This window comes from Carassius gibelio, chromosome A11 (assembly GCF_023724105.1).
Source record: "Carassius gibelio isolate Cgi1373 ecotype wild population from Czech Republic chromosome A11, carGib1.2-hapl.c, whole genome shotgun sequence".
Classification (NCBI taxonomy): Eukaryota; Metazoa; Chordata; class Actinopteri; order Cypriniformes; family Cyprinidae; genus Carassius; species Carassius gibelio.
The window spans coordinates 19,382,977-19,400,548 of record NC_068381.1 but is presented as its reverse complement, the minus strand read 5'-3'; the positions used below and the strand labels follow the sequence as shown (position 1 = coordinate 19,400,548).

The 17,572-nt window shown below is 37.1% G+C and overlaps 1 protein-coding gene across 4 annotated transcripts in view; it reads right to left on the bottom strand.

Moving 5' to 3' along the window:
- Nucleotides 1-17,572, bottom strand: part of LOC128022593 (SRSF protein kinase 1) — a 37,466-nt gene that overhangs the window by 10,562 nt on the left and 9,332 nt on the right. For 3 of the 4 annotated variants that reach the window (XM_052610309.1, XM_052610308.1, XM_052610310.1), the window contains 2 exons: nt 2,056-2,171; nt 27-135 (listed from right to left, as the gene is read on the bottom strand). In XM_052610309.1, the coding sequence (XP_052466269.1) occupies nt 27-135; nt 2,056-2,171 (225 nt within the window). Of the gene's footprint in view, nt 1-26; nt 136-2,055; nt 2,172-12,747; nt 12,902-17,572 lie in introns of those variants that run through there. The other variant, XM_052610307.1, reaches the window with a different exon arrangement.

Genomic DNA, 17,572 nt, shown 5'->3' with positions numbered 1-17,572 from the left:
ACAAAACAGACAGGTAAGGGACGTACTGTATGTCCCAAGCAAGCCAAACAGTGGAAAAATGACCCCATCCCAGCTTGCGGATCACGTGGTACCGGCCGTTGAACAGGTCGCCTATTTTCACATGGTGATAACCACCTAGAAGAAGAGTTTTTGGCTGTTAGAAAACACTGTTAGCAACAAAACATCTGGAATTATTTCAAAATCAGGGTTCAAAATTAACAATGTGCAGATATATTAATTTATTCAAAAATAAAAAATGTAAAAACAAAATTCATACATATACTTCTTCGATGATTCTCAAAAAGAAAACCGTATTGAATAGTTTGGCATAATCTGTAAGTACGATTTCTTAAAAACAAACAAAAAAAGTGCATAATGTTTAAAAAAATACAGATTTATATATTTTTATATATTATATATTTGTAGACATGTGACATGTGGTGCGACCAAGAGGTATTTTTTTTTGACAGTTTATATATATATATATATATATATATATATATATATATATATATATATATATATATATATATATATATATATATTTAAGAAATTTGAAATCATTTGACAATGGATTAAAAATAAATGTGTAAAGTAAACATACTTATACTTTAGACGACAAAGTATTTTTCACAAATAAATAAATATTTAATAAAAATATAATTAAAAAGGAAGTAAACACTAACCAACAGGGCACTCAGTATTCTGGGAAGTTTGTGTGCACTGGGAATAGTGGTCGACCGATATGTGTTTTTTGACAGCCGATGCCCAAGCTGAGGCCGATATCTTGGAAAGCAGGGTGGCTGATAGCCGATAAAAAGCTGATATGTTTATTATAAGTAATTATTATTATTAATATTTAAGAAATTTTAAATCATTTGACAGCATTCAATTCACATGGACTGACCATCACACAGAGAACACGTGATCATGCTGGATACTTCACTTCACAAGAACTCACAGCTGGATTCGACTAAGTTTGCAAGGTTTTTTAAATTAAATGTTCATTAGTCATTCAAAGATTTGTTTAAATTACATAAATGCATATTTTCTTAATGCTGATGGCAAATGAGAAAGTATTTTAATGTTTGCCTTTCTATTATTAATATAAAAGTAATCGTTATACAGTTATATATCAGACAGACTTCTATCTGTATTAGACAGAACTGTTAACAATGACAGCAAACAAGAGGGAGAATGTGAGCATTATGTCTTGAACACAATGTCCAAGCACAAAAACTCATTAGTCAATGTCGATATTTGAAAATGGCAAATATCGGCCGATATATCGGTCGACCACTATAAATAAGTTTAGACCAGTCTTTTGCGTACCAACCTGCTTGACAGCTGTTAATGAATAATCACAGTTTTAGATGTAACTGTAATAGTGTATAAGATTTCCATTTGAACTGAGAGCATAAATCTACGCTATGTGCTGCTGGTTTTAGAGCAAAACGCGAAACTCCCGCGATTACTCCCAGATGTGCTTCATGGCAACGTTAAAACTTGCAGTGCATATACTTACTTGCCTGCAACCTGTCAAAATAAAAGCTTGTTGATTTAAGGTTTCAACATAATGAAAATTCAGATAGAAAATTTAAAAGTATTAAAAAAAAGTGAAATTGTAAATAGCATCATTGCATTTTTAAGTGTACAATAAAATAATTTTATTTTTATTCAATATTCATTTATTTATTTCAGAGTATAACAGTATCATCACATTTTATCATTTAGTTTTTGGTTTTATATAAAAAAAAGAACTAACTAAATAGAGTGCATTAATACTACTTTTTCTACTATTAATACATTTTTATAGTTATATACAATAGGTCGCAATGTGAGCACCAAACAAAATCTCCAGGCTCTCTCATGAGAACCATACTGAAAAACTTATCCACACTTCTGGTTATTCATGTTGTAAAATGTGATTTCGATTATATTTTGAATAATTGTTCATCCCAGATGGCCAAGTATGTTAAAAAAATAATGATGGATCCTGTTTACAATGCATGTAGACATGAATCTCTCCCCGTGCTGGGATCACCGGACTCCTACCCTTGCAGTAGTCATTAGGATCCTCTTGTTCCTCGTCATCTGAACCCAAGATCTCCTCATCTTGCTCCTGCGGTGAGTCAGGCTGCTGTGCGGCTCCCCTCGGGTGGGGATCAGGCCTGGAGAAAGACAGCTTATCTTTAGAAAACAGATGCAACAACAGCCGAGTAGCAACCACAACCGCTGGCCAAATGTCTTCACACATCTCATTCTAGATGTGCTAGTTACAGGAACACAGCCATATATTATACCAAGCCTTTCAAATGCTTTTATTAGCAACTATTGCAAATCTTTTGTGGGGTTAGCTGTGTTTACAGTTTATTAGCACCATTATATCGCACCATATAATCTATGAATGTCCACTGGGCTTCTCTACTGTGAGGGTCAGATATTAATGAAACCTATCAATCAGTGCAGGTGCAATCTTAAACTGAAAGAAGAGCAGCTATATTGCAGAGTTAGAGAGATGGTCTTGGCTGATTCACTGTAGCTCAGCAGGAGCCGTGAAGGAAATCTTAAGTGGCGTCAAGCTGAGAGAAATCATAAAGCATTCGCTCTTTTTGAGTCGAGTCGATGCAGCAAACTTAAAGCGATAGTTAACACAAAAAATTTAAACTCAGCCATTATTTTAATCACCATATGTTGTTCCAAACCTGTATGACTTACATGAAACACAAAAACAAAAAAAAAACAAAAAACTAAACAGTCTGTCCATACATTGAACCCCATTGACTAATTATCTAGTGAACTATCCTTTGTAGCATATGGCAAAATACTCCTTTAACAGTCAAGCACATACATCATTTACACTTACATTTTAAAACACTACATCAATTCCTTATCACTATAATCCTATTTTGCAATTGCAATAAAAAGACAAAGTATACATCTGAATATGTGATTAAACGCATTCAGCATTTTAGTCATATAGATCCCTGTTATCAAGTAAGGTTATGTTGCTCAGTTAGGGACTTCAACCAAAAAAAGGGGGGGAATGTGAATCGAATTAGTCCAGATGCATGCTGTACAATTCTGCCAATCGTAAATTATATATGAGCGATGCATTAATTCTACCTGCATTGTGTTTAAATATCTCTTTTGACCTTTTCCAATATCATGCTACTCGCTGTGATATTTCTATTGGTTGGCTGCATCAGCAGCGAGCATTAATACGATTAGATATGCAGCTTTGTGCCATTCCCGCTGATGAGTTTGCCTCGCTGCGTAGCATAATCTCTCTGAAGCAACTGGCAATTTTCTGCATCCTAAACCGGGCTATGAACTGCGGCTTGGAAGTTCGAAACTAGTCCAAAATAGCATAAGCCTTTACAAGGACACTTTCTGAATTATTTGTTTCTTAGATACAGCTTCTGAACAATACGCAATGAAGCAGTGGATTAAATTGGTAAACTGTTGGTTTAACGTAATTTTAACATTTTCAAAATATGCTTCAACTAACTAAACATATCTAGAAGAGATGTGAAAAATGCGCATGTGCAAGAATTATGAATAATAAATGCAGTTAAACAGAACAGCCTGACACTGGAGCAGAGAAAAGCATTTTCCCCATAAATCCCAGGCAACATCTCATTTCACAGGTTGTTCCTATAAACATGAAACCGTTTAATTGAGAAGCTGTTATCTCTGTCTGCTTACCAACCGGATCAATTTAGCGCTTCGTGTGTCAGTGAGTGTTTCAATGATGAAGGCGACACCAGCGACAAATAGACTGCAGACGTCTACTTCAGATCCCAGGGATTTACAAATTCTGCTCTTATGACTTGATTAGCTGTTGCTTGAAACAAGCAAACTTTGCAGTTTGCAGACACTATACATATTCTAATGAACAAGATATTAGTGGAAACTATTGTGTGCTATGGGGGGTGTTACACCAGAAAATAATTAATTTAGCCCGATCCCAGGCTATGCTAGTGGGGGTTAATCAGTGGACATGTGTGAATGCAACGCTGGTCGATGACACACACACACACACACACACACATGCCCAAGGCTCAGAGCAGATGTTAAAACACAGCAGCCCTGCCATCCACTACCGCTCTAATCATATCCCTTCACATGAAAGATCACTGTGAGAGTTAAGCGATATAGTGAATATTCAGTTTCACTATATCATATTTTCGGTGGAAATATCAAATTGAGAAAGTGTGATATTTCTTCACATTTAATTTGACCGTTAAAGTTGGCATGTATAAGCGAGTCTAAGGCTTCTCGGTTTGTCCATGCAGAATGATTGGACTGTTGTCGTTTGCTAATAGCTGGTATCTCTCGTGAGTGTCAGTCCTCGTGCTGGTGCACACATCTAGGGCTGAACCAACACACTGAGGACGTTGATTTGTGTGGAAAGCATGGATGTGCCGCACTCTTTACAACAGGGATGCAGTGGTATAACAGTCTCACTGTAGATCTCGGTCAGACACTTTGAAAATTTAGGAGCATAAAAAAATCCAAGGTGTGTAATTATAATTTATCAAATAATGCGTTGTTCCTCAATAAGGCGATACAAGGAAAAATGTACAAGCAACATTCATTTCTTAGAAAACAAAAAGTACACTAAGTTTTTAAATATTTCTGCCTCAAAATGTATTCAATAATTATGTAATTATTATAGGCTTTAATCTCTGATGTGTCAAGCCCTGGGCTCCGCTAGAGTCCTGTGGTCTCCACAGCCAAGACACTAGCAACGGATCCTTTATGTCCTGCACGTTGTGAGGTGGGACCTCCATGGACCAGATTTGTTGGTCCAGTAAATCCCATTGATGCTCAATCCGATTGATATCTGGGAATCTGGAAGCCAAAGCAACATCTTTAACTTTTGAGAGTGGGTGCATTATACTGCAGAAAGAGGCCACTGCCATTTAGTGTTGTCAAAAGACCCAGTACTTCGGTATCAAGTCTGTACTAAAAAAAACGACGTCTCTTGATGTGGTGACATCGAAAGGAGGAAACACACCAAACTTACAAAACACTTTAAAGACAGACAGACCTAACCCTAACCTAAGAGTTCATACATTGATTTATTTGCTATGGCCAGGCACAATATCCAAACTGACCACCTCAAACTGATTTTCCAAAAGGCTTTGACTTCTGTGAATAAACACCAACACTGCACGTGTTAAAGTCGAAACCCAGAGTTTGTGTTTTTCTATCACTGTATTTCTGAAGGAAACCGAATGATTTAAGAAAATTATGGATGTCATTTTTATTTCATCTTGCCTGTAATGACTCAATGAAGCAGTGTTTGTGAGCGGAGAGCTTATTTGATTACAGCCGTTACTGGGTTATCTCCTCTTGCTGGCAGAGAATGAATTTCCTATATATGCTGTCACAAATAGAGTGCAAGTCTGTGGGAAACACCTCTTCTGTTATGAATATTATTCAATATTTTAATTTGAATGTCAGATTGAAATTAACACTGTTATTAGAGTGGTTGATCATTGGCATAAGCGTGGCTAATCGAATATAATGAGCATTATAATGAAGTTTCTTAATAAACTATTTAATAGTGCTATAACTTTTATTTAAACATAGTTGTTATTCTTGGCTGAATAACTCTAGAAGGGTTTCAAAAGCCCTTTAAAATTTAAAATGTACACCGTTTGGATTAAATTAAAGTATAGTCCAATTTTTTATTTAGCATGTTTTTGTGTTTTGTTTTGGTACTGAAATTGATAAAGAGAACCGTGGATTTTCACTGGTATTGGTATCGAATGGGGTGTCGAAATAATAGTTTCTTCGATGCATCGCAATACAGACAAAACAATTAAGTATCGGTGAAGAAATAAACCATAACCGATTTGAACCGATTATAACGAGCATGAGTAATTACAACTGCTCCAACTACTGTAAAAGCCAACATCTGGCAACATTTTGGCTTTTATGAACAACCTGAGTACGACCTTGAGAAGACACAAGCTGTGTGTAAATCACGTCACTCACAATTAAATATGCAAGGAGTAGGTATGGGCAAATTAAGCCCGTGAAGCACGCAGGCTTTCCTCCAAAAGTTTCAGGAAAAGATTCAAAGCTTTAAGCGTCTCGAAAACAGCGCAATCTCAGTCAAAAAAAAAAAAAAAAGAATTAATCCAAAAGCCTGTGAAAGACACTCTGTAGAACGAGGCATCAACCACATATTCCACAGATCGATTCAAGTTACCTGCACAAATAAAAGCCTAACAGTGTGTGTGTGTGTTTGTCGAATATCTTGGTCTGATAAATTAATTTACACATTAAACTGTAATATAATACCAGTACGAACATCATTATAATGTAATAGAAGAATAATATAAACATATGAACTGCATATGACAAATATAGAATTTTTCTGAAATAATTTGTATTCTTCATATATCTGACTGCTTGTATTTACTGACAAAATTGTATAAATATGAAGTAAAATTTAAAATTGAGGATGCAATGCATCGTCAATGCATCGTGATATCGAATTGAACCGAATCGATGACATGATAATCATAACCGAACCGAACCGAACCGTGAGACCAGTGTAGGTTCACACCCCTAGCACCGGATACTGAAATTTAGGTACTATGACAACACTACTGCGATGAGAGGGTGTATGTGGTCTGCAACAATCTTTAGGTAGGTGGTATGTGTCAAAGTTACATCCACATGAATGAAAGGACCCAAGGTTTCCATGTTCATCCTGCCACCAACTCTTCCTCAGGTAAATGTTGCACATGAGCCGACCACCCACCAGATCTAAATGAAAATCGGTCTGTTTCTGACTCGCATATGCCCATTGTAGAGACTTTCGGTTGTAGATAGGGGTCATCATGAGCTATGACCCCTTTCTATCATGGCCAGCGTCAAAGGACTAGTTCACTTTTAAATGAAAATTCCCTGATAATTTACTCACCCCCATGTCATCCAAGATGTTTGTCTTTCTTTCTTCAGTCGAATGATGAAAACATTCCAAAACTATTCTCCTTGTAGTGGACTTGAACACCTATCAAACGGTTGAAGGTCAAAACTAGAGTTTCAGTGCCGCTTCAAAGGGCTCTACACGATACCAGACGAGAAATAAGGGTCATATCTAGCAAAACGATCTTTCATTTTCTAAAAAACAAAACAAAAAATGTATATGCTTTATATATTCCTCGTTTGGTATCGTGTAGAGCCATTTGAAGCTGCACTGAAACTCTAGTTTTGACCTTCGACCATTTGATAGGTGTTCAAGTTCACTACAAGAATAATTCTGGAACTTTTTCATCAAAAACCTTCATTTCTTTTCGACTGAAGAAAGAAAGACGTAAACATCTTTGATGGCATGGGGAGGGGGTGAGTCAATTATCAGGAAATTTTAATTTGAAAGTTCTTTAGCAGATTGAGCTACAGTAGCTCTACTGTGTGACGGATACATTCATTAAAAGATAACGACGAGAGCAGCAATCTAAAGCCGATGCTAATGAATGCTGAGAGATCACTGCAGACATAACATCTCTGCACAGCAGTTAATGAGACAAGGCACTGAATTAAAGCACAAGTTAAAGACTTCACCACATCATTATGCTTTTGTTTTTACGTGGTATTGTTCATATCATGTTAGATATATTCAAGTGGCAATCAGTGGGCATGACTTTACAATATGTGCATATGAGACTGATGCAAAAACAAAGCAGAACATGTCTTGAACAAGTCAACAAGGAGGAACTTAAGTAGTTTTCAGGAATAACGTGATACAGAGTTTAGTTATCTGGAGTTGCCAAGCAATGTCGCAACTTACTGCATTACAATAGAATTGAAGAGATGTGCAGTCATGGGTGAAGGTGCACTTCATGCCCAAAAGTATGTGGGACACATTGACACCACACCCATGTGTGCTTGTTGAAGCACATTTGGGTTTAGAGTTCAAGATTATGGGCATTAATATGGAATAGTTCCATCTTTTAAGCTTCTAGTATTCTGGAAAAACTTTCCAGCAGACGTTCCAACACGGATTTGCTCCCATTCAGATCATCAGTGAACAGCATTTCAAATACTAATAATGATATATACATATTTTATAACTACTGTGATGATGTTTTGTTTGTGGAAACGGTCTTCAGATCCGTGTTCTGTTGTGGGAAGGATGGGGAAAAAGACAAAACTTTGCATACTAAGATGTGAAACCCAGACGTCTGGAGAGATTGTGGGCGGTGCTGTATTGTACTGTTGTCAGCACAAAGCAGTCAACAAAACAGAATGCCTCACATTTCTTTAGTGTCAGACTAAGTATTCGCTTGCCCTTTAAGTAATGTGTTGACAGGACATTGGTCATTATGCTATCTTTGTCTATTGAAGACCTAAGGCCTCTTCGTTCAAAGAATATTCACCACAACCAAGACTGAGAATTAATGAGAAACAATTCTGCTCGATTTCTTTTTGTTTCAAGGTTATTTGAATTTTGGACATTATGTCGAGCCACTTTAAAGGTGCCATTAGTGTGATCGAGAAGAAATGCATAAACTCTTTACCTCGGACTGCTCCCATTGGTGGGACATACAGATAGTCCCGCCCCCAACTCACACCAATGACAGAATAACTGCTGACTAAATGAATAGAAAAGTCCTGAAGCCTGTCGGAAAATCAAGTTATATTATTTTAAATTACAAATTATAAGGTCAAAAGAAACATGCATGGATAAATCCTTCACAACAAGATCAATAACATATTTAGAAAACTGGAAAGGATAGATTTCCATTTTATGCCAAATTTAAGCACATTGCCAAATAAAGCTATTTTCTATAAAAGCTAATTTCTACAAAAGCAATGCAATTACACTGCTATCAGCTAATGGAATGTAAAGAAGATATAAAAATAATCTGACCAAAAATAAGTGGCTCCTCCAATGAAGCTTTCAGGAAAAGAGTGGATAAGAGGGAAAGTTCGTCCCGGAGCAATGAGGAGTTAAGTGCCTTCCAACACTGATAAAGCACAATCTTTGAAACAATCCAGTATAAGTTCTCATCCAATAAACCTTAGTCAAGTTAGCGCCATATTTAATGTTTGAAAGGAATGAAAAAGAGGCTGTGAGGGATGTGTTCAATGGATTGTATTAAAAACATGTTGATTGTTCAGTCGATAAAATTTCTTTCTCAGACAAAGACTATACAAAACAGCTTTGAAAGACTGTACATTGTAAGGACTAAGTCTATCTCTCACAGCCTCATTTTCATCCAGATTAAATTCAATATGACGTCCCACCCGATTAAGATCTAGTGAGATTTGACCATTGGGTTGCCAGACAAAAACTCATGAAGACAGATCCATGCCATGCATTTCACATTTAAGCACTGAAAACTCAAAAGATGATTACAATTCTCCGTTGCTCTAAATGATGGATGATCACTGTGGTTGACGTCACAAGTCAACTGAGGTTTTTTCGTTTTTCATTCTGTGGCAGCTCCTGCTTGGAATGCAAAAGACAAATTCATGGACATCTAAGAGGACAGGACAAACCTTTTTTGGATGGTATACAGAAAGTCTGGAACACAAAGGACCTGAATGTGTGACACATCGATTGTTCAGTCAAGAAGCGTTTAGACGTTTTAGAAACATCAGACTAATGAATCCTCTGATTCAGCTCTGAATCGCTGTCCTGGAGTAACCCAGACTGCTCATTTTCGATTCCAGAACCCCTGTTTTACTTAATGCCATTAATCCATTCAAGAACATTGATCAAAATTAAGATGAGCAATCATTCATCTGGCCGTTTAAGCTGGCAGGAAGCAATAGAGATTGTAACGTAATTACGTAATGTAATAAAATCGAGAATGTTAAACACGCCATTTAAATTCAGCTTGATCTCAAGTCTACGGCGTATTGTTTTTAGCCTCAGACAGCACACCTACTGATACATGCTGCACACAAAAATGAATGATGCTTTGATGAATGATGAAAAGCTTTCAAAATCATAAGAATGAATCCAATTCAAACTGTCAAGAACTGTCTAAGTCATATTTCACCCCAAAATATAGAAAAAAAAAGTAAAATTTCGCTTAAAGCAAAAATAAAGTATCATTTTTTTTTATACGACACTCCTTTGGTTGCCATTGTTATGACCCTTTTCACTTATTCTCAGCAGACTATGTAATGTTATTGGCTTGTGATTGTGAATGATTACTTTATGATCAATTAACTGTGGTTAATAAATAAATCAATTTACCTTATAGTGTAACATTCAACAGACAGCATACAAGACTGACTCAGAGTGTCATGTTTTCAACATATTAATATGGTGAAAAACCCTTGATAAACTCCCGCTTAATGCCTTAAACATATCTTTTGTTAGAATCCAGCAACTAATGTTGCATGCAATCAATAATGTTAACTTTAAATTAAACATAAATAAAGCTAATGCACAGTAAACATGTTATAATTTAAAATGTAAAGTCAGAAAAGTTGTGAGATTCATAAAATAATTCGCAGTAGAAAAAAAAGATGGCCATCTGTATTTTTTCTTGTATTTTATCTTATATACCCTATAACATTAATAATACTAAACATCTAATCTAATAAAATGCTGTTGAATTACCATTTCTAAATGGAGGAATCTACAATTACAGGTATTTATTAAGTACATCTTTCTGTCAAATTGATATTTCCATTGCAGTAAAATTCTTTTTTTTCAGTAATACATTTGCACCCTATTTTTTTTTTTTACAGTATAGTACCATTGTCATTTCACACACACATACACACACACACACACACACACACACCCTCTTTATCTTTAACAGTTCATTCTGCCATTTATGCTATTAGGGTGCACAGTTTTTTCCAGTCCACCTGGAGACAAAGTGACGTTTACCAAGTCTCAGCTCTGTACAGTGAGTCCTTCAGAAGAAGAGCCAGTCGCTTGTGTAGAGTAAGATTGCGAGGCTTTGAAATTGGCTTTGCTATAAAACCAAGCTTCAATCTCAATTATGTCTACCTTGCAGGTAATGGGCGGTCAGAGAGGTTGCATCAAAGTGTCTATTTTCTCTTCGCCTCATCCGGATCCCATCTATGAATCACATTTCCATAATTCCCTCCATTACTTAAAGTTGTTTTTCAGCGAAGGGGGCTTCTATTAAAAGCCTCAAGCCTTAGCAACCAGCCTGGACAATTCATCTGAACCAAAACTTCACCTCCCGAGCCTCTTAGTGCATGGCATCCTTCACAACACATTCAGTGAGAGAAACACAAGGGGGCTGTGTGTGTTTGTGCATGAGTGTTGGTCCGTGTGAGCGTTTGTGAGTGGGAGGGAGAAACGTTCGGCGCACAGAGAGTTAAGTTCACTCTTAATGCAGAGCTGAGCCTTCAGAACTTCTCCAGCCCACACAACACAGCACAACACGTCTGGCATTCTCTCGTCTTGTGTCAGAGTGCTCATGCATGCATCAAAACAATCTGCTCTTCCAGTAACACAAATGCCCGGCTCTGAAAACCGTGCTTCCAGTGTTTTCACTCACGTGCGAGCTGCATCGCAGCATCAGAGCCCAAAGCAAAGGATGTTTCTTTTTCAAATCGATTTCATTTTAGTGCAAAATCCGTTCCATGTGGCCTTTCCCACCTGTGGTTTTGCTTGGGTAACAATCTCCTGATGTTGCCGTCAGTAGAGGAACTTGGCGACTTCACCCACCACTGCAGTGGCTTTTTCATTTACGTGCACTTTGGGGTCCAGCTTGACCATATATAAATCTTCACAAAGGTGAAGGTCTCCAAAAAAGCGAGGTGCCGTTGATGCTGTTTATCGCACGGCTGCAGCACAGCGTGCATTCAACACGTCTCGCTCGCTTTCATCTCCCCTCTGCCATGATTCATCTCAGTCAGACTCTTTAGGAACGCTGGATTTAATCTGAAAACTTCACACAGAGTGTGTTTTTAAGGAGCACTTTCAAGGACACAGGTGCATGTCTTTTGAGAGGAGGTCGATCGACTCAGAAAGATGCATGTAGAGCCACAAACATCAGAATTTTGATGATGAATCACTGCACTAGGGCTGTACGATGCAAATTTCTCACATTTTGGGAAACAGTTTCTATTCAGTTTAGTAAATACTTGTTATTAGGACACGCTTATAATTTATATCAATATTGATATTAACCAGTATTGTACTGTATGTACAAAAATAAATCAGAGTGGCAACAGTAGTTTTGGCAGCAAATAATTGTTTAATTAAACCCACAGATATATATTTACATACATTATGTGAAAATATTTTGGAATAGTTTTCTGCATAATGAAATAGCATTTAGACATATTTTTTTTTCTTTTCATTACATCACAATATATTTTTGAATTGCAGTTTTCCTGCTAAATATCTATTAATAAACATTATGATACTATAATATTACACAATACATTTTAGTTATACAAATACCGTATGACTATATGTTCTCATTATACAAATCCTCATCAACAGAACTACTGTTCTCATACAACCCTCAATTTTAAAATGTGCATAACCTGTAAGTTCCTAATATTTCCTTATTTGTAATAACCCTCATTGTCCATTTCGGTTATATAAACCGTTTCCTTCTGAAGCTCAGAGCATGGAGGAAGACAGCTCGACACAAGCAACTACTTTAAACTACATTCGCCAATCTCTCAAATCACAAATTAAATCAAAGCTCTCAAACACATGGGGTTAAGAGCCACCGTAGACGCAAACAGAGGTGCAACTTTGCTTCTTACCTACAAGATGCGCGGATTCCCATGAGAGACAGTGCTAATGAAGGCAACAGGGGCTGGCAGGCCAGAGACAGAGCCATGTACCAGAGGCTGAGGAGGGCCAGTGCACACAGATGCACAGTGAGGCTGAATGCCTAAGAGCCGGATCCGTCTGCTCACTCGCTCGATCCCTCCCTCTCCCGCTCTCTCTGCCTCCGTCAGCAACAAGAGCCCACCCTTTCCTCTGTGCCATGCGCTCTGATTGGCAGGGGAAATCTAGCACTGCATTGCAGGTAAAAAGCACTGCCGCCTGCTCATTTCTCCTTCATAACGGGATGCGTTCTGCCGTCATTCATCCCATCTGCTCTCTCTCTAAATACAGCAGCAAAGGCAGCCAGCTCTCAAGAAGACGGGTTAGACACTCTCTTGCTCATAAGCTCTGTGTCTCAGTCTAAACAAGCCTCTTTATAACCTCTTTAATGAAGGCAGGTAAGCAGCAGTGAGTCACGGCAGCGAGAGGGCACTCAACTCAATCAGTTACTATTGTCTCTCGCCCTTCTGAAATGTACAAAACTATAGGAGAGCTACTCGACTGAGAAAAATCTATAATTTTAATGGTTTAATATGGAAGTCAAAGAAGTCATTCGTTCACAAAAACTGATTTGCTGAAATGGAGCCATTGGTAAGAAAAAGTTTTGATTATCAGGGACAGAATATATGCATATATCAACCTAGGAACTCATTGAAGGCGTTGATGGTTCCAGGCTTAAAAAGCTAAAAAAACGTGCAGCATGCCGGACTCTTAAAAGCTGCCCCCCGGTCCTACAGTAGGACACATCATTAGATAAAATGCATTTAATGGTCTACTAGTTTCTTAGCAACCACAAAACCTTTGGCAATATTAGAAAGGCAAGGTCTCTCTGACTGACAGGGATATAAAACACTTTGCCACGTGTATTGCATAATTTATCATTATGCAATTAACAGGCCTTTCATAGTGTTGATACATTTATATAAGGATTTGCATGTGTCGGTACTTCAGGAAGTATGCACTTCACTGCTTTGAATTCTTGACATTTTGTTCCCGTTACAGCCCTGAATAAATTACACAATTTGAGAAAGCAATCATTTCCCCTTTCAATTGCATTTCAAACAATTATTTGCATGCTGGCCTAGCAGCATCTACTGACACACTGAGCCACGATGGGTGACACAAGTGTGAGACTTTTTCAAACCCATTCCCCATCTCTATTCATTCCTTACCTACAGCAATAGACTAAATACCGGAAAACATTTATGTTCTTTTTTTCTTCATAGTGGGTATATAGTTATTTGTAGCTGTTTGTCAAGTGTTTTGTGTCAAATCTTGTCCCTAAATGCAGATACTTGCTTTGGTTAGAGGCTCTCCATAAGGATTGGCCTGTATTTCGGCTTCATCCATTTGGCTCTTCAAGGCAACAGCATTTCAGTTTCTCCCTCTAAAGAGCGTCCCCCAGAGGATGAATCTGTTTCACATGCATGACGGTGGGAAACTTAACAAATATAACAGTAATGCATGTAAATGCAACTTAATATTTAATATAATTTAATATTAAATAACTATCACCCTGGAAAAAAGTTCAAAGAAAAATCTGCAAATGCAAGTTATAAATTCATAATTGTGCGATATAAACTTAGCTGCAATTCCTAAAGTCAGAATCGTGTGATATAAACTTACAGTTGCGAGTTATAAAGTCATAATTGTGTAATATAAATTTACAGTTACGAGTTATAAAGTCAGAATTGTGCGATATAAACTTACAGCTGCGAGTTATAAAGTCAGAATTGCGTGATATAAACTTACAGCTGCGAGTTATAAAGTCAGAATTGCGTGATATAAACTTACAGTTGCGAGTTATAAAGTCAGAATTGCGTGATATAAACTTACAGTTGCGAGTTATATTGTCAGAATTGTGCGATATAAACTTAGTTGCGATTTGTAAAGCCATAATTGTGTGATATAAACTTAGTTACGAGTTATAAAGTCAGAATTGCGTGATATAAACTTAGTTGCGATTTGTAAAGCCATAATTGTGTGATATAAACTTAGTTGCAATTTATAAAGTCAGAATTGCGTGATATAAACTTAGTTGTGATTCATAAAAGCCCCTTTCACACTCCACGTCGGACCCGTCATATTGCCAGAACATTGCCGGGTCGCCTTCTGTGTGAAAGCAACCACGTCCCGGGATTGATTCCTGCATTGAACCAGGGTCGGGGACCTAGTAACATTGCCAGATTCAACCCGGGACAAACGCTGTGTGAATAAAAGCCAGATCTAATGCTGTGTCGAAGTGATGATGCGCGTTTTCGCGCGACTCTTTTACCGGCTGTTTTGAAGGAAGATCAACGTTCGCAACGAAACAATATGTGCAAACTGTAATGAAGCAGAGATCAGTTAGTTCCTCACTTTCCGCGCTGACGCAGAGATCGTTTGCTTGCTTCAGTGAAAGTATAACGTGCCTAGCGTTTTCGACTCGTACATGTACTTGTTCGAAAATGAATATGAATAATTCTAAATTAAATCCATTATTTTGACAGGAGAAGACAACAAAGAATAGTTTACATATAAGGTGTTGTTTAAGCGTGGTAAGACTCTCGCTCTCTCTCTCTTTGCATGTGTGAGAAACAGCGCTATCAGTAAAGTGAAGGTGAGTCGTGTGCCTTCACAAAGAGTTTATAGAGTGTCAAATACAGGTGCGCTGTGTGTCCATTGAGATGAGCTGAAAAGTTCAGATCGCTTGAAGGAGAGAGAACTCTGAAGCTCAGATGCTGAAATTAATGCAAGCGTCATGCGCTTCAGTCTATGTAGTAAACAAACCTGCACGTCTCTGCCATTCATTAATTCACACAGAGACGCGCAGAACACGGATTTATAGTTTAAACAACTTTTGCGGCTTAACATTTACAGATACTGGTCCATATGGATATTTGATTTGATTATTTTATGCTAACTTTGGCAAATTCCATGACTGTCCATATTAAAATGCAAGTTTCATTTTCATGACTGGATTTCTAGATTCCGTCCTCGTTTTTTGCTTCATGGAAATCATAGAGCAAATTTCAAAGCCGCACCCGCCCGCCATCCGCTGCTTGTTTTGCGGTCTATGGCGATGCAATGCTTTGCTGATGCGAGCCGCAAAAAAAAGCCATTGTCTGTTCTAGAAAGGATGCAGCAAAGATATTTAATGCTAAAGTATGAGGCATAGGCCTACGCTGAGTTTCATTTACGATGAGATGTGCTCTAGGTCACAGTGCAGTGCAAGTGAACGCGGCGCGCTGGTGCTTCCATGTCGGTTATCATTGTCTGCTATATTTGCTTTTTATTTATTAAAATACATGCAATTGGTTGATGAAACATTTATTAAAATTAAGATACAATTTGTACAAAACGAAATTCGTTTTTAAGAAAGGTTTTCTACAAAGCAAAATTTTATGAAGTGGTAAATATCATGTCTGACGATTTACAAAACTTCATTAAGTGGTAAAAACCATGTCTCCCGATATATTGCGCATCGTATGATCCTATCTAAAAAATGAAAATAATTTTTGATAAAAAATGTTTGTAAAAAATATTTTAATGACACGGTTTTGGCGGTTATAGAGTTCTAATGACGGTGTTCAACTATAACCGTCGGTCTCACGGTTATATACTAACCGTCACACCCCTAATCCCAGGTAATCACTGGCAGTGTGAAAGTGCAAAATCTAGCGACCCGGGGACAATTGTCGGAACACTTTACCCCTGTATTTGCCGGAATGGCAGTGTGAAAGGGGCTAAAGTCAGAACTGTATGATATATACTTAACTTTGCAAAATAATAAAAAAAAAAAAATCAAATCAATTTGCAATCGTAATGTCAAAAAATAAAAAATAAATAGATATTTTCCCCAAATCGTACAGCCCTACTGATGACTGTTCATTGCTTTTACAGAGCATTTATAGTTAATAATATTCTACTGGTATTTTATCCTCAGTCGTTTTGAATTTGAATTACTTTGACTTTTGAGATTTGACCGAAGCATTTTCCTTGTATTATTTCTGAACATATATGTATTTGACAAGTTTTTAAAAGAGATAGCTCATGTAGTTCATCTTTTTTGCAAAGATTAACAAATGATTTTTTTATATATTTACACTGTTTACAGCTTCATGTGGGTTAATAAAGAAAAATATTACTTGAATCATGTAGTAACATTTTCAAGTTGACTAGTTAAAAATAAAGAATCGGTCATACGTTCTTTAAAATAAAATAGAGATAGAAAATGTTTATTACATTTTTTTTTTTATCTCTGAAAACGAAAGCAGAGTATACGGCATTAGAACAAAAGGGTGGGTAAATGATGATTTAGCTTTCATTTTTGGTTGTATCATCACTTTAAAGCTTATTGTGAACACAAGTAAAGTAAATGCAAATGTGTAATGTATAAACTTCTAGGAAAATCGGGTATCTGTATGCTATGCCATTCTACATAAGCCAACTAAAACTGACATTTAATGGTCATGATAACATTTATCCTAACATGATTTTCTAGGAACTGTAATAAGGTGCTAAAGAGAGTACCTATTATAAGTAATTTGAGCCAAAGGGATCAATGGAGTCCCCAATGGGGTCCTAATGGAGGCCTGATTTCTAGTGAGGACCTGATTCTTAATAATAATACCTTAGGTTTTATTCACACAAGTTCCCAGAATCAATCATTTTGTAAATGAACAATCAATTAACGGTTAACCTTAACCTCTTAAACATGAAATACATGTCATTTCAAAGCCTGGCTTTTCACTGGAAGGTACACACCAAACCGATATC